General features: G+C 38.0%; 1 protein-coding gene across 5 annotated transcripts in view; it reads left to right on the forward strand.

Annotated features, from left to right (window-relative positions):
* Positions 1-20,908, forward strand: part of LOC143293573 (uncharacterized) — a 128,386-nt gene that overhangs the window by 98,275 nt on the left and 9,203 nt on the right. Inside the window, exon 4 of one of the 5 annotated variants that reach the window (XM_076604556.1) lies at positions 19,041-19,370. The exons of 1 other annotated variant lie outside the window; for it this stretch is intronic. In XM_076604556.1, the coding sequence (XP_076460671.1) occupies positions 19,041-19,345 (305 nt within the window). In that variant the 3' untranslated portion in view covers positions 19,346-19,370. Of the gene's footprint in view, positions 1-3,102; positions 5,066-19,040; positions 19,375-20,908 lie in introns of those variants that run through there. 3 more of the 5 variants (XM_076604557.1, XM_076604563.1, XM_076604562.1) reach the window with 3 other exon arrangements.

A 20,908-nucleotide genomic window follows, 5' to 3' on the forward strand; every position in this document is an offset into this window, starting at 1 on the left:
CAGATGTTCTACTCCTGTCTTCACCCAGAAAGATAGTCATCATCTTATGCTCTCTCTCTCTCTCTCTGTGTGTGTGTATATATATATATATATATATATATATATATATATATATATATATATATCCACCTATCTGTGTCTACATCTCACTCTCTTAGTCCCTGTCTCCCTACCTCTGTTTCTTTCTCCGTCTCTCTCCTCTCTCTCTCTCTCTCCTCTCTCTCTCTTTCTCTATGTCTCCATCTTTCTCCATCTCCCACTCTCTCTCTCTCTCTTTCTCTATGTCTCCATCTTTCTCCATCTCCCCCCCTCTCTCTCTCTCTCCCTCCCCACCTCTGTCTAGCACAGAATTTTGTTTTGATTTGATTCAATATGAAATGTTAGTGTGTTGTTTTTTGTTGTTGTTTTTAAGGAGAAAAAAAAGGTCACATGAAAACAGGAATTGCATAGCTCTCTGTCAGCTTACGTGCAAGTGGAACATTGGTTTCTGAAGTGATCAGAATAGAATATAATAGAATAGAATTAGAATAAGATAGAATATGTCTGTTACCAAGTGTACAAATCACAAGGAATATTAGGTGTGTGTGGCGGGGTTGAGGGCTTGGGGGGTCATAAAAGGTACAAACATAAATCGGAAATCACTTACAAACAAAAATACAAATGGATTTTAGACTTTTCATTTATCAGTCTTAGTGCTTGTGCAGTAAATCTTTATTGCTGCATCTTATACACTGGGTTCCTTTATTATAGTTTTATGGTGAAATGATGACACACTATGCACAAATCTGATCCAAATGTCAGTTACTTTGTTAGCTTTGCTCCAACAATGTTTTTCACAAAGCTGGTATTCAGTGTTCAATGATCCATTTGTTTTTGTCATTTCTAGTGTGTGTGTGTTGTTGCGCTTTTGGTTCTCTGTGTGTGTGTGTGTGCATCACACTTTATGGCCATTTGAGACTTTTTTTCCTTTCTATGATGGTGGGTGGGGATGGTTTGGGATTCTATGACAGAGTTGTACTCAGTGTTTTCTTCCATAAAATGTCACAGTAATATATTAGAAATAGTTCCTGCCTCCAGTACTGACCTGGGTTTTGAGCTTCATTTTGCTGCAATACTTGTGTCATTTGGCCCCAAATTCTGTTTTTGTTTTTTTTTGTTGTTGTTGTTGTTTGTACACTCATGTGAACAACAATGTATGGTGGCCATGCTGTCGTCATGTGACAGTACATTCATATTTATTCTTGGAATACGGACACGTGTGAAGAAAATTTATGGATACATAAAAAGCTTGCAAAAGAATTACCCTTCAACTTCTTTTAAAGAAATGTTACTCTTAGTGTGCATGGTTTTTGTATGTGTGTATGTGTGTGCGTATGTGTGTGTGTGTGTGCCGAGAGAGGGTGAGGGGACAGAATATGAGATGGGAGATTGAGTGGGAGAAACTGATAGCATTTGTGAGCTCTGCTAGTCAAAATTAACTGCACAACACCCAACCGTTCTTCTCCTTCTCTCTCTTTCCCTCTCTCACTCTCTTTCTCTCTCACTGCCTCTCCTCTTTCTAACTTTCATGTGTGGGTATGTGTGTGTGCATGTGTTTGTATGTGTGTGTGTGTGTGTATGTGTATGTGTGTGTGTGTGTGTGTGTGTGTGTGTGTTAGTGTTTGTGAGCATGTGTGTATTTGTGTGCGTGTGTGTGTGTGTGTGTGTGTGTGTGTGTTTGTAGGTGTGTGTGTTTGTGTATGTGTTGTGTGTGTGTGTGTGTGTGTGTGTGTGTGTGTGTGTGTGATAATGTTAAGGCTTTGTGTGTTCCAAGGAAAACTATCTTTTCAGATTACTAGATGGCTTTATTTATCTGTCATTAAATTTAGATGTAGCAACACTGAATTAGATTTCTATTTGCTATTCCCAGGGAAGAAAAAACAGGAATATATAGGCAACAATTTATTTTTCATAATAAAATGTCCAAAAATATGTTGAATTGCTTTGTAAATATATATGAAAAAGATTTCTTTTCCCAAGCTTTCTTACAGTTTTGGTTTTTTTGACATCCTCTGTTTGTTGGAAAATTACTTTAAATTCATTTCTTATATTCCTTAAGTGAAGAGAATTAACGTCATTGTTTGGTGTGTGTGTGTGTGAATAGTTCCTTTACATTTTCGGCACGCCATGTTTGTGTGGGAAAATAAAATCAGAGAATGGGAAACAGTCACTCGTGAATGATCTTGTTGGATTTTTGGCCCATGAGTGTTTCTGAGGCATCTTGGTTTTTTTTGATAGGAGGGCTAGAAATGCAGTTGGTTACAATTAGGTATTCTTTGGTGCAATATTGTGATGTAATTACAGGATTACTGTTTTCCCTTTACTCTCTCTCTCTCTCTCTCTGTGTCTATCGTATGTTCACTTGATGAAGAATGGTTCTGTTTACAGTATTCGTAAACTATGCATTTATATATTTAATGCCCTGAAGATACGACAGGAATTCTGTGACAACAATGATGAAAGTTAGAATTAATTTACTATGCACGAGAAGCACTTTTGTACTACAGGTTAAGTTAGTACGTATTTTACATTTTGTTGTGGCTGAGTGATCACCATATTGTGTACTTTTGACCTCTTTCTAGGGGCCGGAGGCCTGGAGATTAAAGTTTTGTTCTTGTTCTTGTTCTTGTTCTTGTTCTCTCCTCTCTCTTTCTCTCCCCACCCCCTTAGTCCTCTTGTTCTCTCTCCCTTTCTCACCTGTCTTGCTCTCTTTCTTCCTCTCTTTCATGCTCTCTCAGTCTCCCTCCCCATCCTCTTTTGTCATCCCACTCTCTTTCTCATCTCCACTTTCTCTCTTTAGTAGCAGGGAATAATTTAAAGCAGGAATTAAACTTTGTTTTGGCTTCAGACTACCAGTAGCAGGGATTCTTTGAGCAGGAATTAAGCTTTAACATTTATTTCTCACATTCTTTTCCAGGTTTCGAACTTACCATGTAGCTAGAATAACTACCAGGAATACTTTAAAGCAAGAATTAAACTTTCTTATTCCCCCATTCTTTTCCAAGCTTCAGATTTCAAGCAGGAATTAAACTTTAACTTTTTTATTTCTCCGTTCTTTTCCAGGCTTCAGACTGCCAGTGGACGAGCTGTCTGTGTACAGAGGGAGACAGGATGGTGCTGTTTCCTACAAATGGCAGAGAGAGAAACAGCGCCTGCAGTCCAGCCCCGAGAAGTACTCGCTGTACCGGCAGAAAAAAAGGGAACAGATGAGGATATTACGACTGAGGAAGAAGCTGGAGAGGCACAGTGCAGAGTCAGACAACGTGCAAAGGAAAGTCACTGAAAATGAACAGAGATAGGTTTATGAAGGTGTAAGCTGGACTCAAAGAACGTGCAGAGGAAAGCTACTGAAGTGAATTGCGTTAGGTTTATGAAGATGTGAGGCAGACTTGGAGAACATGAAGAATGACTGCTGAGTCATAACACCAAATGGAGAAAGTTTATAAAAACTGTGGGTTGTAGAATAAGACTCACTTTTCATTTAGACTTGGAGAACATGTGAGAGAAAGCTACCAAAAATGAACAAAGTGAGGTTTATGACTCAGACAACATGTGAAAGAAAGCTACCAAAAATGAACAAAGTGAGGTTTATGACTCAAGACAACATGTGGAAGAAAGCTACCAAAAATGAACAAAGTGAGGTTTATGACTTAGACAACGTGTGAAAGAAAGCTACCAAAAATGAGACAACGTGTGAAAGAAAGCTACCAAAAATGAACAAAATGAGGTTTATGACTCAGACAACATGTGAAAGAAAGCGACCAAAAATGAACAAAGTGAGGTTTATGACTCAGACAATGTGTGAAAGAAAGCTACCAAAAATTAACAAAGTGAGGTTTATGACTTAGACAACATGTTAAAGAAAGCGACCAAAAATGAACAAAGTGAGGTTTATGATGGTGTAAGGAAAAAAAGAAGCAGTGAATATCATTCATTTATTCCTGCAAGACCAGTGGCGGATGAGGATGGCATGGGAAAGGAAGAAACTGTCGAGGAACAGAGCGGACACTGACAACACCATGAAAAGTTGTGGAAAATGAGTCTGAAAAAGGTGTATGACGGCGTAAAGAAAACAGAACCAATGGACATGGGACAGCTGTTTCTGCAAGATCACCAACTCTGGATGGAAAATACAGGATGACAATTTGATTAAACTTAACAGGAAAAGGTTTATGATTGTGTAAAGAAAAGAGAACCAGTGAATATGGGACAGTTATTTCTGCAAGATCAGTTAAAACCTTGGACAACACAGGATGGAAAGTTAAGAAAATGAACAGATTTAGGTTCATGATGGTGTAAAAAAAAAAAAAAAGAAAGAAAGAAAAAGAAAAAAAGAGAACCATTGCATATTTGACAATATTATGCACTTGTTTCTGCAAGACCAATGAAAACCTTGGTGTGGTATCTTCCTGGATGTTTTTATGACAACTGGTGTGTGAATATTCTCTGGTACATTTAGCTTTGTCTCTGGAAGATGTTTGATTTGTGAAGGAAGAGAGGAATTAATCAGATCACTGAGAAATGGATGGATAAATCAGTTAATTGTTCATATACACATTGAAATTTCTATCAGAGGAAAATGGATGAATCAGTCATATGCACTTTAAACAACCAAACAGTCACTCAAAAGTACTGTAAAGTTCGGTCTATAAGCCGCGACTTTTTCTCCCAGCTTCAACCTTTGCGGTTTATACAATGATGCGGCTTATTTGAGGATTTTAACGATCCCGGGAGTGTGACTAATCTTTTGTGTGTATGTGGTGGCACAGTCATATGGTAAATGACTTGAATGAGTGTTAATGATAAGATACACTATTAAAGCAGGTTTAGTCAGCTAAATCTAGGCACCAAAAAAACACACCAAACAATAATCTGTTATAAAGTAATAATGAGGCATAGAGGTCTCAAACAATATACCCTCTAGAAAACAGTACTTTTAAAATGGAGAGGTCTTTGACAATTTAAGTTTTTAAAGTGGAGGGCTTTTTTGAAATTATATATGTGTGTGTGTGTGTGTGTGTGTGTGTGTGTGTGTGTGTGTGTCAGTGTTATCCATTTTAGAATAGATAAGACTTAAACGACTTCAGTTTTGGAAAACATTATGGATACAATGATACTCTCCCCCCCCCCCCCCCCCCCCCTTATTTTTTAATGAAGAGAATTTAAACACTACAATTTTTTTAAAGCATAGTGACGGCATTTATTGATATTCAAATATGCTTCTAAACAAATATTATAGAGAGGACTTGAACAATCCAAAAGCTTAAATGCATAGTCAATGTAAAAAAAATACATATCTTGAACAAAATAATTCTTGAAAGCGTTGTGAAGATATTCCACATTTTTTGCATATTTTTTTTTAAATGGAGAGGAATCAGGCAATAAAAGTTCTTGAAAGCAGAATGGACACAATTCAAACAGAACATGTATCGGAGAACGGAATGTATGAATTAACAATTTTTGTGAACTGGATGATGAAAACAGACAGAACTGGATTTTTTTTTGTTCAGTATATTTTGTGTGGTAACTTGATATATGAGAAATGTTCGGGGGTGAGTGGGGTTAGGAAGGGAGAATGTCAAAAAAACAAAACATCTTGGCAGTGTGTATGGATTTTGACCTTGCCATTACTTGGAACTCAACATTGAACAAGTATTTTCTGTGGATGCGTCTAATCTTTTTAGTTCCATGTAACTTAATGCTTGTGCGATGGTTTTATTTTGTTTTCCTAATGGTTGAAATAATGAAAGACTGTTCTTTTCTTAATCAAAAAGTCTGATTCCAAATAACAGACAGATTTATCAGTATATTGAACCAACTGGATAGATGAAGAAAAAAACAGATTTGCAAGCCATATAATGTTGTTATTACTTCATTACACTTTATACTTGAACACACACACACACACACACACACACACAAATGAGCGCGTGTGTGCACATGCAAACATGCTTGCATGTATGTGTATGTGTTTGTCAGTGCTGATAAAACTGTCTAGCATCAACGAATTTCACAAAAAACTGTCTAGTGTCGACTCACTGTCTCTTTTTTTCTGTTCTCCCAGTCTCCATCTCTCTTCCATCCATTCATCCACTTACTTATTTGTATTTGTATTCGTATTTCTTTTTATCACAACAGATTTCTCTGTGTGAAATTCGGGCTGCTCTCCCCAAGGAGAGCGAGTCGCTATACTACAGCACCACCCATTTTTTTGTATTTTTTCCTGCGTGCAGTTTTATTTGTTTTTCCTATTGAAGTGGACTTTTCTCCAGAATTTTGCCAGGAACAACCCTTATGGTGCTGTGGGTTCTTTTACGTGCACTAAGTGCATGCTGCACACGGGACCTCTGTTTATCGTCTCATCCGAATGACTAGCGTCCAGGCCACCACTCAAGGTCTAGTGGAGGGGGAGAAAATATCGACGGCTGAGCTGTGATTCGAACCAGCGTGCTCAGATTCTCTCGCTTCCTAGGCAGACACGTTACCTCTAGGCCATCACTCCACATAACACTCATCCACTTACTTACATCTTTCATCCACTCATCCACTCACCTACATCTTTCATCCCCTCATCCACTCACCTACACAGACAAGCAGCAAGGTAAACTGACTGACTGCAATGATCTGAATCATTATTTTGATTTTCAGTTAACATTGTCCTTTGGTTGTCAGCAAGAAAGAAAGAAAATTATGTCTTGTGACACATATTTCATTACATAACAATGATTAAGGAGGTCAGTTATTCCACAGAAGTTATTTCTGATTAATGATTGTAAATGATGTTTGCACTCGTGTTTTGATGTTGTTTCTGCTGTTTACTTATTGAATAGATGAAAGAAAGTTCAACATGACTTTTTGTTTTTTGTGGCAAATGTTTCTATATCACCATGAAAAAGGTGGTGAAATTGCGGCTCTATCAATGATATAAAACATTATGCAGCATTGATTTTTGTTAGTTGTTTAAACCATTTCATTATTTTCATTTCTTTGTATGTCGGTTTGTTTTTCTCTGTATCTGTGCGCATTAGGCAAATGGTAGTCATAATTATGTGTAAAAAGGTTGGGAAATTGCAACTCTATAAATGATATAAAACATTATGCAGCATTGCTTTTTGTTAGTGGTTTAAACCATTTTATTATTTATTTTCTTTGTATATTTGTTTGTTTGTCTCTGTATTCGTGTGCATTGGGCAAATGGTAGTCATATATGTGTGTGTTGAGTAAGGGGGTGCAGAAGTGAGGAAAACTCATAAAGATTGGAAAGATTGTCACACATGATAATCTGCTCTCTTCTTCAGTTAGAAAAAAAAGATCACCAAATTGATGTGTTTGTTTGACTCTTTTTGACTCTTTTGACCTGCTTGTACTGTTGTATGCTAACCAGCTAAGGATATTTTTTGATGTTTCATTTTTGAAAAAACAAAACAAAAAAAAACTACATCTACATCCAATCAGGGATTAAAGGATTAAACTTTTCTTGATGTGTCCTTTGTTGTTGATGTCACAGAGAGAGGGTGTGTGTGATTGTGTGTGTTTGTATATGTGTGTGTGTGTGTGTGTGTGTGTGCACGAGAGAGAGTGTAAGTGTGTGTCTCAGTGTGTGTATGTGGGTGCGCACACACTTACTGATCTTCTGCAGGGAATATTTTACTCATGAATATAAACTGCTTGGTCATTAAATTTCTCTCCATTTCTCACTCTGTCCATTTCTCATTTCTGTCTGTCTCAGTCTGTATCTCTGTCAATTTCTGTATTTATGTTTATCTGTCTGTCTGTTCATCTGTCTCTCTCCCCCCCTCTCTCTCTCATTCCCCCACCCCCAACCCCCCAAACCCCCACACCCCACTTCTCTCTCTCTCTCTTTCTCAGACGCACAGATACACTTAAATACGCATGCATGCACACACACAAGTGTTATATATACAGCTATGTTTTACCTTCACCTGATGCTTCAACAATGCAGAGTCACTATTTACACACATTTACTTCACTGTGCAATAAACTACAAAAGTTTTGTGCTATGATTCATGGCTGTGGTCCAGTATTTTCCCTGGAGGTGAAATTCTGACATTATGGTGAATAGAACTGTGACCAGTTTATTTTTTCCTCACTTTCACAATGCCAAACGTGGGCAACAGAGGGTGATTGGACAACGTAACATTAAACACAGCACAGTGCTTGCAAGTGCAAGCATTGTAAACTCTGTTCTTGTGCAGTAGGTTGATCTTGGTTTCAAGGAAATGTGAGATTAATTCACCTCAGTATTTTAGGGGTCCTGAGATTGACGAAAGATGGGATGTTTGTGTATGTGTGAGAGAGAAGAGTAGGGAGTTTGCCTAAACTGAAGTGTGCCTCATTTTTATTTTCTCTCCCCCTGTCTCTTCCTGTTTTTCATGTGTGAATGGCTGGGTGGAGACAATTGGTGTTAGAGAGAGAGAGAGTGGAGGGAGATAAAAAGGGAATGGTAGCAACACCATCGAGCTGTATTTGCCTTTTCTAAACAGTTCATCTCTCTCTCTCTCTCTTTCTGGTATGTATTTGCCTTTTCTAAACAGTTCATCTGTCTTTCTCTCTCTCTGGTGTGTGTGTGTGTGTGTGTGTGTGTGTGTGTGTGTGTGTGTGTTTGCAATGTGATTTGACAACTTATTTTTACTTGTTTTGTCCCCAGAATAGGTTTACTTCGGAAACTGAAATTAGTTAAGACTCAGAACTATTGCAAGTTTACTTTCCTTTGTCTTAAATGTTCTTGTATGTTTCTGATCATATTTGGAAATTTCAAACAGGTTGTCTAGATATGGAATGTCTGCCAGTCTTTAATGCCATGGTCCTCACTTCCTGGTGCATTTATACCATTATTCCTACATCCTAAGTCTGTCTCACTCAGTCACTGTATCTGATTTTATTTTTCTGTCTTTGTTTCTCAGTCCTCCTGTCTGTCTGTTGGCCTTCCTCTCTCAATTACACGGTTGGCCACTGCTCTTTCTCTGCCTTATGACTTTATTCTTGGAATGAGCTCCTCAGATCTCTGCACTCAGCTCTTTCAAGTCTGATCTTAATACCTACATCTTTCCAAAATAGCTCCCCATTGCCCTCCCTCTTCCCAGTCTATAGTTTTTCTAGCTTTCTATTTACATGTTTTAATGAGTTTTGACTTCCGTCACTCTGAATCAGAATATATATTATGCATACATGTGAATGAATGGTGTTTAAGCACTTTGATTTGTATCTGCACAAGATTCAGCATCTCTATGAATCAGAGATATGCATACATGTGAATGGTGTTTAAATGCTTTGTCTCTGCACAAGATTCAGTGCCATGTAGATACTTTAATCATTATTATTATTACCCCCTTTCACTCTCTCCTCCCTCAAAATAAACGCAAATGACTCCCCACACAACTGGCTGAAGCATCGGTCTTTCTGTTCTTCTCCAGGTTCCGTGACTCCAGTGGATGTGCGTTGCAGCCATAACAGCACACTTCCAGACAGCAACCTGTCCAAAAAATGGCTGCGAGAAAAGCACCGCCTGCAAGCCTGTCCTGAAAAGTACTCCCAGTACCAGCAGAAATGCCGGGAGAGGATGAGGATGATCCGGCAGAGGAAGAAGCAGGAGAAGAAGCAGAGCTCAGTGGGTCAGGACCAGGCCAAGAGTGGTGGAACATGAGGAGGAAGAGACTCAAAACAAGAATGATGATGATGATGATGTGGATAATTACATTATAGTGCTTCTCCTCAGTTGAAGACCAAACTCTAAGCGCTTTACAAACAAGGAGTCATTTACACAACAGGCTGCCTACCTGGGTAGAGCCGACTGACAACTGCCATTGGAATCAGCTGTAAAGGAGAGGGAAATCTTATGAACATGAACATGTCACACATTGAGGAGATACATAACAAGCATCAGCCATAAAGGGGAGGGAAATCTAATGAACATGTCACACATTGAGGAGATTCATGAGGAGAATCAGCCGTAAAGGGGAGGGAAATCTAATGAACATGTCACACATTGAGGAGATTATTCATGAGGAGAACCAGCAGTAAAGGGGATGGAAATCTAATGAACTTGTCACACAAAGCAGTTAACTTCAGAAGCTTTTCAACAATAATTTGTATGTACATCCTACCCCCTTCCGTAGTCTCTATCTCACTCACTCCCTCTCTCTCTTTCTCACGCTCTCTGTACATACATGTGTGAATTTGGACTCCTTCCAGATGATGTCCATTGTCATTGTTTATATGCTGATTTGATGCTAACATTAAGCAAAATTGTGTGAAATACTGTTATTGACACACCCTATTCTCTCAGCGTGTTTATTAGAATAACTGTTTATGGGTATTTGTGTGTGTGTGTGATATGGCTGTCATACCATGTCTTAAAAAATGTGCCACATCAAATTTAACAGGTCAGAATGAAATAATACAAAAATGGGAACACGAAAAGGCTGCTTCTTTTCAAGAAAATTTGTCTAACGCTGAGCTTACACACTTAAATGACGTAATCGATGCTGATGATATTGACGTCATAAATGATAAGCTCACAAACATTCTGATTCAGATGGCAAAAGATACTCTCGGGACATATCAAATTCGTACTTCTAAGACAAAACACAGAGATAGTCACAGTTGGTTTGATTCCACATGCAAATGAAGCAGATCAGAATATTTTAAAGCTAAACACAGAGTAAAAAAAAGAAATTCTAGTGTTATAGTGTGCCAGCAGTGTCACCCCCCCCCCACCACCACCCACACTCTGTCCCCCTTCCCTCCCCATCCCTTCATCCCCTCCCCCCGCCCCCCCACCTTATCTCCCTTCCCTCTCCGTCCAAAGTTCAGTCTTTGAGGTCACACCAACACCCGCACCACCCTCCCTCCTTCCACCCCACTCCTCACCGCTATTCCGTAGTCTGCCGCCTTTGGTCAGTGACGCCGCATCACCAGTCCCAGCTGTTGAAACACGTGCGGTTATGTGATGTCTGCCGCAATCCCTGTGCTGAACTAGATGTCGGCGCGTTCGAAACATGCTAATGTCAGCATGTCGGAACATCCCGTGTGGCGGCCTGTCTTTCAAGTCGTTCCCCATCTCCCCTTTCACAAACGCGGCTGAGGTAGATGGCGGGACTTCGGAACGTAAGCTAGGGAGAGTTTATGCTAATGTGAACTTTGATCTTGCCAGCTAACATGCCGAGAGTTGTATTGTCCTGTCTCCCCAGTCTCTTTGTGACGTAAACGGGTGAACTTGTCGTCATAGAATGTGTATAGCCAAGTGGGTAGAATTGTAGCAAATCAGATCAATCTGTTGAATTGGACGAATTGGGATCAAGCAGTGAATCTGTCAGTCATTCACATAGCGTCACTAGGACAAGCAAAGATTGGTTATTTCAGTTCAACTAGTTGGGGGAGTGAGTATTGTAGCTTGCATTAGTATGCACAGTATGTTGTGGGAAGGGAATAAAACCAGTCAGCACAGCCAGTTCTTAGCAGTCTCCCAGAAGAAATGAACACTGACACAGGCTGACTGACTGAACGGTGATGTGAGGTGCAAGGAAATCCTTGCTGGGCTGTGAGTACATGACTTGAAATGGTTTTATACTATGTTGATAACTTGGTTTTGTTGGGAACAATGTTTTGTATCAGTGAACAGCCAGTTTTAGTTGATCTTGTGGCTGGTGGAAAGAAAAGGGGTTAATGTGTGAAAGCTACCCACTGAGGGAAGTACTGGCCTATATCTTTTGAGCCTATCCCCCCCCCCTTCTTCTATTTTATTACAGATATCTTGTCCTGTAATTGTGATGTATTACTTGTTTTGTATATTAGGTTGTGTCGGTTAAATGTGAAATGAACAGATCTATAGGCTAACACATTGTCAGTGTGTGTTGAGAGTTTTTTATGTGTGTGTGCACATGGGGGTAACAGCAAGTGTTGTGGAACACATGTTTGATTTGTTGGTAGTTGTGGTAACATGTGTAGGAGTTGTGCTATATGTCAGTGGTTTACTTTGTTCAGACAAAGTGGGAAAGCACATTTTAATGTGGATAATGAGTTGATTAACAAGGGGAGCACTGAGGGTCAGTGCTACTTGTTGCACATTGTTGTTTACCAGAGATAATGTTGGAAGTAATGATTTCCATACATGTACTTGTGTCAGTGGGATACTTTGTGAAGACAAAGTGGAGATTTGTTTGGAAATGGTAGCACACGGTCATTATTGTATGGTGGGTAACATGAGTTGAACACAGGCTTGTATTGGTCAGTTGTATGTTTGGGGTACAGTATTGTATGTCACTGTTGGTGGCAGGTAAGCTTAATGAAGCTTGTTTTTACCACACATAGATCTATGTGTGAGAGGAGTGCATACTGGTGGACATGTGATGAAAGGTGCTGAGAGGGTATAGGCCTTTCATGTCAGCGATTTCCAGGTATTTCAATTGAGAGTTTCTGACCTGGGTTTTGGTTTTGTGTTTTGTGTTCCAGGTGTGCTGCTTGTAGATGCTGCTTGTAGGTGCTGCTTTAGGTGTAGGGTGAACTTTTTACTGTGTGCTGCTTGTAGGAAGTACTTAAAGTAGGCAGTGTGTGCTGCTTTAGTGTGTGTTGCTTAAACAAAGTTGCTTTTGCTTTTTGAAATGTGTGATAAAAGTAATATGGTGGTGGTGGTTTTGTTGTTTTTGAAATGTGTGATAAAAGTAATATGGTGGTGGTGGTTTTGTTGTTGTTGTTGTTTTTCTTTTTTCCCCCCAGATATTTGTAAAACGCATGCACTCACTCACCCATGCACATCCACTCATACACATTTCTTCACTCGCGCGCGTGCACCCATACACACACGCGCGCGCGCGCATCCATGCGTGTTTTTTTTTTTTGTTTTTTAATATTTTTTTTATGACAGGTTGATGTGTTTAGATGATCGGAGGATACAATGCTTTGAGGTGCAGACTGCTGAACTGTGTGGGACCTCCCGACCTCTCCTCACTAAATACAAGAGGTGGTTTCACTGAAATGTTGTTTGACTGTACTCTCATTTGCTGTTTTTGGTACGTGATCTGGGTGCATTGACATTTTCAGGTTTTTTTGTTTTTTTGTGACATATTTGAATCGCCAGATGATGTCTTAATTCCTTTTTGGTTCTTTCAGTTTGGATTATTGGTATTTGGTGGATTGATTCTGTGTTGACTCCCCCCCCCCCCCCCCCCCCCCCCCCTCCCCTGAAACTTGGGATTCATAGTGTCCCCATTTTCTGTGGAAGGGAAAAAGGGAAGAAAAAAAAAGAAGGTAAGGGGAAAAGAAAATTAAAAAAAAAAAATTGTGCTGGAAGTTCTCCCCCCACCTCGCCGCCCCCCAACCTCCCCCCTGCCCCCCACCCCTCCGTGAGCTTTGCCTGAAGGTCAAGGTCAGAGGCATGTCAACAGTTGGAAGTGTGTGAACCTGTACATCCCAGGGCCGCCGTGTGTGGCATGGGATGAACAGTGAACATGTGTTTTGTGCCCAGCTGGATGGATTACGGACAGTTTGATGGAACCTGTTTCGGTTTCCAGCACGCCCACACCTACACACACACACACATCCCCCATCTGCATCCCTACCCACCCCATGTCCCCCACACCCCCCACACATACATACACGCAAACCTCTTTTATTATTATTTTAAAATTTTATTTATCTATTTATTTATTTACCTTTTTTTTGTTTTGTTGTTGTTTTTTTTGTTGTTGTTTTTTTTTTTTTTTTGTTTTTGTTTTGGTAAGCTCCTGTCTATGTTTTAAAAGAATATTGTTTAGAATTATGGACTGCACTTTTTGCTCGAGAGCGAAAGTTCAGATTATCAGCCTTTTTGATTGTTTTTCTTTTTTTTCTTTCAGTACTCCATGTTATTGCTGTATTGTTTTGTTTTTGCTTTATATGTATGTGTATTTTCTGTGGAACATACGGGAATAACCATTCTGTTCTTTGTTTATTTTTATGTTTGATTTTGAACCATTCTGTTCTTTTTTTATTTTTATGTTCGATCTTGATAAAAACAGACAGGGTTTATCAGATCATGTACAGAGGGGTAGATATGAAATCTTTAGACTATAATTTATGTCTAGTCTTTCAATAATTTCAGCTAATGTTCAGGGCCTAGGTGACTTTCAAAAAAGACGTGATGTCTTTCAGTTTCTTAGACAAAAAAATATGTCAGTGTATTTCTTGCAAGATACCCACTTTGTAAGTAAACAAGAGAGACAGATAAGAGCTGAATGGGGATATGAATGCTTTTTTGCATCATATACATCACAATCAAGAGGCGTAGCAATTCTGTTTAATAATAATTTTGATTTCAAAGTAAAAAAATATAATTAAGGATGTTCATGGGAACTATCTGATCATATCAATTCAAACTATGGAAAGAGATATCGCACTGGTAAATATTTATGGTCCGAATAGGGATAATCCTCAGTTTTATGTAGAATTAAGTAATAAGATTAAAGAACTGGAATCCGAAATAATAGTAATTGGAGGGGACTGGAATCTAGTTTGGAATCCACCATTAGATTACAGTAATTACAAACATGTTAATAATCCTAAGGCACAAACAGAAGTTATTGAATTGACAGGTGATCTAGAACTGGTAGATATATGGTGGGAAATAAATCCAGAAATACTTAGATTTACATGGAGAAGATTAAATCCATTGCAGCAAGCTAGATTAGACTTTTTCTTAATTTCCGAAAATTCACTAGCTAATGTAAAAGATGTAGACATTTTGTTCGGTTATAGGAGTGATCATTCTTTTATTTCAATAAAGTTTGAGTTCAGAAAAGATACTCGGTCAAGGAATTTTTGGAAATTCAACTCATCACTTTTAAAAGATAAAGAATATGTAATAATACAATTGAAAACATAAAAGAACAGTATGCTGCACTGGTATATAATAGATCAGAAATATGTAATATTCCCATAGAACATTTACAATTTACCATATCGGACCAGTTATTCTTAGATACCTTGATAATGGAAATAAGAAAAAAAATCAATAGAGTATAGTTCTAGAAAGAAGAAAAAGGACACACAAGCAGAAAAGCAACTTGAAGAAGAAATTACAAGCTTAGAAAGTAAAAGTTGTAAATCAGAGGAAGATTTACAGCAAATACAAGAGAAGAAGAATAGTTTAATGACACTAAGAAAAACTAAAATACAAGGAATATTGTTAAGAAGCAAAGCTAGATGGGCAGCGGAAGGAGAAAAGGTATCAAAATATTTTTGTAACCTTGAAAAGAGACATTATGTTAGCAAACAAATGTTTAAACTAGTATCTAAGAATGGTAGAAATTTAGATAAGATAGAAGACATGCTGCAAGAAACGAAAGAGTATTACAGCAAATTATATGAGGAGCAGGAAGTTAAAGATATTGTTAGAAAAGTACGTTAATAATTCGCCTAAACTAACAGAGGCAGAAGCCAACTCGATAGAAGGTAGATTAACTTTGAAAGAGGCATCACTAGCACTAAAAAACATGAAAAATGGTAAAAGCCCAGGAACAGATGGAATGACAGTTGATTTCTTTAAATTTTTCTGGAAACAGATAGGTGATTTTATTGTACGGTCTTTGAATGAAGGGTTTGAGAAAAAAGATATGTCCATTAAACAGAGAGAAGGTATCATAATTTGCCTACCAAAAGGAGATAAACCCAGAGAATATCTTAAAAACTGGCGTCCAATATCACTGTTAAACGTAACTTATAAAATTGGCTCTACCTGCATCGCAAATGGAATGAAAACAGTCCTGGATAAACTTATTAATGAAGATCAAATGGGTTTTGTAACTGGCAGATATATAGGAGATAATCTAAGGCTTATTTATGATATAATCTATTACTTGAAGGAAAAACATCTACCAGGACTATTAGTTTCAATAGAATTTGAAAAGGCTTTTGATTCAGTTAGTTGGAAATATATGCAAAAAGTTTTAAAACATTTGGGTTTTGGTGAGGATATTCGTAGATGGGTAAAAGCGTTCTACACCAATATGAAATCCTCAATAGTAGTTAATGGTAAAGTATCTACATGTATACAGATTGAACGAGGTTGTAGACAGGGAGACCCACTCTCGCCCTATTTGTTTATTTTGTGCGCAGAGATAATGGCTTGCAAAATTCGTCAAAATACAAACATAAAAGGTATTAAGATATCAGAGGTAGAATTTAAGATTAGCCAGTTTGCTGATGATACGTCTTATTTTTTAGAGGGTGACAAAAAATCATATGGAGAACTGTTCAAAGAACTAGAAGATTTTGAAACAGTTTCAGGACTCAAATTAAATCAGGAAAAAACATGCAATGTATGACTGGGAAATAAGCGTAATTGTGATACAGTTTATTTATCAAATTTGAAAATGAATTGGAATCCACCACAGTTTAAAATCCTTGGGCTCTGGTTTACTAACGATTTAAGTAATATAATAGATTTAAATATAACTGATAAGTTCAATGAAACAAAAAAAACAACAAAAAAACTGTTTAACGTGTGGATAAAAAGACCAATTACACCTCTAGGAAGAGTAGCTGTTCTTAAGTCGATTATCTTGTCAAAATTAATTTACTTATGGATTATGCTTCCAAATCCACCAGATAAACTTGAAACTTGTGTGTGTGTGTGTGTGTGTGTGTGTGTGTGTGTGTGTGTGTGTGTGAGGCCATCTGCGTGTGTGTGTGTGTCGGAAAGGGGGATATGCACAATTTTAAAATCCCTTACAATTAATGAATAATGTAGCTATGGTGAAGCATTTGTCAGTGTTATGTGTACTCCTTGAAGTAGTTTCCATCGTGTATTGCTTCACTGGTTTTTGATAGAAACTGATAATATATTTTTGATATATTGACTATGTATTTTTGCAACTTTGATCACCTAAATGTGGAATTTGATTACACGATTTTCTTTTCTTTACAAATGTAACCTTCATTGCAAGGGAAAAAAGCAAAACAAAAATCATCTTCGGAAGCCTTATAGTTATTGGGAAAAAATATACTGTTATCCTAATGTAAATTTCAGAACATGTGTGAATGATTTTGTAGAAAGTTGGATGGTCGAGATATGTCATACGATTTGTATTTGCATGCTTTGTAATAAGCCTGGCAGCCTACTCGTCCGTCGGACCGACAGGAGACCCCATCAAGCCCTGAATTGCTACGTAATCATACACTCCTATCTCTGTCCATCTGTCTGCCTCTTATTTTGTCAGTGTGTCCAGTTTCTGAGAAAAGAAGTTTTTGTAACCTTTTTTTTAATTTTTTTTATCAACTCGTTATATTTATTGTTTTGCTTGAAAGTGCGCAGAACATGCTGGATTAGAAATGGGGCTGAAGAGAAGCAAGCATTGTACAAAATAGTTGTTTTTTGTTTTTTTTTGTTTTGTTTTTTTGTTGGTAAATTGAGATCACAAAAGTTGCTGATTATCAAATTCACATTGCCATCCATTTCTGATGGCATCTGTGCTCATATTTGAAAGCATATTTTTGTGTTTATAGCAACAAAAGTACTCTCTTTTTTTTCTTAAATGAATATGATTAAAAGTATGCTTTACGTAGTTTTTGTTAGTTTTGCGAGTTTTGCGTTAATTTTTGTTAGTTTTGAAGTTTTTATGTTCAATAAATCAAGTTGTCTTTCAAAACTGTTAACTTTTTTGTGTGTATGTTGGCAAGATACATGTGCATGTCTGTGGGTTTTGAAGGAAGAAAATGTTCTGTCTGTCTCTGTTGCTGTCTGATTGCGCTTACACACACACAGAGACACAAACAGACACACACACACACACACACACACACACACACACACACACACACACACACACATCCATATGTATGTAGTCACTCATACTTATACATATGCTGCAGTCACATGTGTGTCACACTTCATCATTTCACATTGTATGACATCTGTCACATAATCACATAACATCATGCAGTGTGTGTGTGTGTGTGTGTGTGTGTGTGTGTGTGTGTGCTTGTGTGTTTCGGAAAATTTATCCTTTTGGTAACAGCACTTACGGCATAAGGGAAATTTTGTCACTTTAAGACGTGCACTTTTTTTTAGTTTGGAATTTTGTGTGTGTGTGTGTGTGTGTGTGTGTGTGCCCGACTTGTCCTCAGAAAGAAAAGATCTGAGCACATCACTCAATCCTGTCTTAAAACACCTCCATTGACTCCCTGTATCACACAAAATCAGCACTCTTTGTTATAAATGTATGAACAAATCTGACCCTTCCAATCTCTGTAGCTGTCTTCAGCTTTACACCCCATCACATCACACTCTCAATAATCAGCTTTAGATTCACTCTCGTTTCCGGGTTGAAATACTCCACAGTTGGCTGCCACTCTTTCTCTGGATCTTGCACTTGGAATGAACTTCCTCTTTCGCTTCGTGAGGTCTCTGTACTCAGCTTTGTAAAGTCTGGCTTTATTTTTATTTTATTTTATTTTGTTTTGTTTTTTTTTATGCCCCATCATCTGCACTGTTTTTAATGCCATTACTCCCACGCCGCTCATTTCCAAGTCCCTCATCCACAGCCACACCCTGCGTCGTCCATCACAGTCCCAGTGCCGGCACTGGCCTTAAAACTTACCTCTTTCGAAAATATGTATATATCCATCCCCTTCCTTTTCTGTCCTTATTCCCCTCTGTCTTCCTGGTGTGCTGTCTCTCCAGCTTTGTATTTACATGTGTGTTTGTTTTGTTTTTCATGTCTGTGAATAAGAGTTTATGCATGCCTGTGAATGTGACTGGTGTGTGAGTGCTTTGATTTGTCTCTGCACAAGATTCAGTGCTATACAAATGATTATTATTATTATCATCGTCATTATAATTATTATGATTATAATAATTGTTGTTGTTATCATCATCATCATTATTGTTATTGTTTTTATTATTGTTATTATTATCATTCTTATTACTATTGTTATTATCATTATCATAATTATTATTGTTTTCGTTATCATTAATATTATCATCATTATTATCATTATGATTTCAGACACAATCCCAGGAGATGCCTACGGATGGTCAAGTCGAGCGCGCTCCACCACGAGAGCAGCGGAGAGGTGCCGGCAGTACAAAGAGAGGCTCAAGTCCGTGCCTGGGGAGTACCAGCGCTACCAGACAAAGTGTCGGGAAGCCATGCGGAGGCTGAGGGAGAAGCGCCGCCTGGAGAGGTCTTTGATGCAGTCGCTTGGCACCGCCCGGCACCACCATGAGGAGGAGCACACCGCGGCCACCAGAACCCCTGTTGCCATGGGACAGCGCGACATTGAGGGTTTTGAAGGAGAAACGTTCCAGTGAGAATTAACAGGTCGTCAGAGATTTGGTTGGTTGGTTTGGTTTTCTTTTTCTATTTTTTAATTTTCTTCTCCTTTTTTGTTTTGTTTTGTTTTTTGTTTGTTTGCTTTGTGAACATTTGTTTAGTCCCTGTGTTTGCTCTTCTTACAAGGCCTCTTTGTTAAACGTGAACAGTATTTTTGAAGGAGAAAAGTTCCAGAGAAAAAAGGTTGTCTGTGCTTTGGCTGCATGGTCTTTTGGCTGTTTTTTGTTTGTTTTGTTTTTTGTTTGTTTTTTCTTTTGTTTGTTTTGTTTATTTGCTTCGTGAACATTTGTTTAGCCCTTTGGTTTTTTGGGCTTGTTCCTCAAGGGGGAAAAGTTCCAGTGAAAAAACGTGGTCAGTGCTTTGGCTGGTTCATTTGGGTTTAAAAAAAAAAAATCTGTTTGTTTAGTTTGTGAACATTTGGTTAGTCCATTGTTGAATGGTTCTAGTGATAAAAAAAACCCCAGACTTTCTTGGGTCGACCACCGTTTTATTTTGTATATGAATTCATTATAACAATTCAGAGTAGATGGGAAAGAAAGGAGAAAAAAACAAAGAAAGAAAGAAACATTTTTTTTTAATACAGTGAACATTAACAATAACATCGTCATCATAAGTCATTATACTTATAATATATTGTTCTTTCTTTCTCTCTCTCTCTCTCTCTCTCTCTCTCTCTCTCTCTCTTATATAAATCAATTTGGTCAAGGTGGACACAATTTCATCATGTGTAACAGTGCAGTTTTATAACATATAATAGACATTATACCTAGCATCGGCACAGAGTTAAGGACACTTTGCTTAGCTAACGTAATGTGAAAAGAACACAACCCACACATTGTTTTCTGAAAACAAAACAAAACAAAACAAAACAAAAACCATATGGGGTATCTTATGTATGAACACATTTCCTCTAGTTTTCTATACGTTACTGTATAAAACACCTATTACACAGTCATGTTAAACATTATTACTGCAGACACATAAGTGCTCATGAATACACACATGCATGTATTATTTACATGCTCGCATACTTGCACATTCACGTACATCTGTTCTTCAAGTATAAGAATACATCATATGTATAATAATTATTGTTTGTTACACCACCTCTTTCCAGACAAGTCTTCTTGACAAAAGTCCCAGACTGCAGAAACAGTTCTTTGACGAAGAGGATTGATCAATGACAATTATCTGCAAGCATGAGTTATATCAAAAGCAGATCTATAGAAGGGGTCATCAGACAGGCCATGAAGTCCAGTTCTCTCAAATACGGTTTCTTCTCCTGGAAGGGAATGGATGAGGTGAAGGGAGGGGGAGAGGGATTTGATCTGTTTTCCTGTCTGTTTTTCTGTTTGTCCTATCTGTGATTCACAGCAATGCAAAGCCACAGTCTAAACTGATTAGACTAAACTCAAATCTGTCCCACTGATGCTTCTTTGAAGAGAATACATTGCTTGATAAGGAAATTAATTGTGTTTGATTAAGATTTCAAAGGAATGCTGCATTCAAAGTTCTAGAATGCACACACACACACACACACA

This window comes from Babylonia areolata, chromosome 19 (genome assembly GCF_041734735.1).
Source record: "Babylonia areolata isolate BAREFJ2019XMU chromosome 19, ASM4173473v1, whole genome shotgun sequence".
Taxonomy (NCBI): domain Eukaryota; kingdom Metazoa; phylum Mollusca; class Gastropoda; order Neogastropoda; family Buccinidae; genus Babylonia; species Babylonia areolata.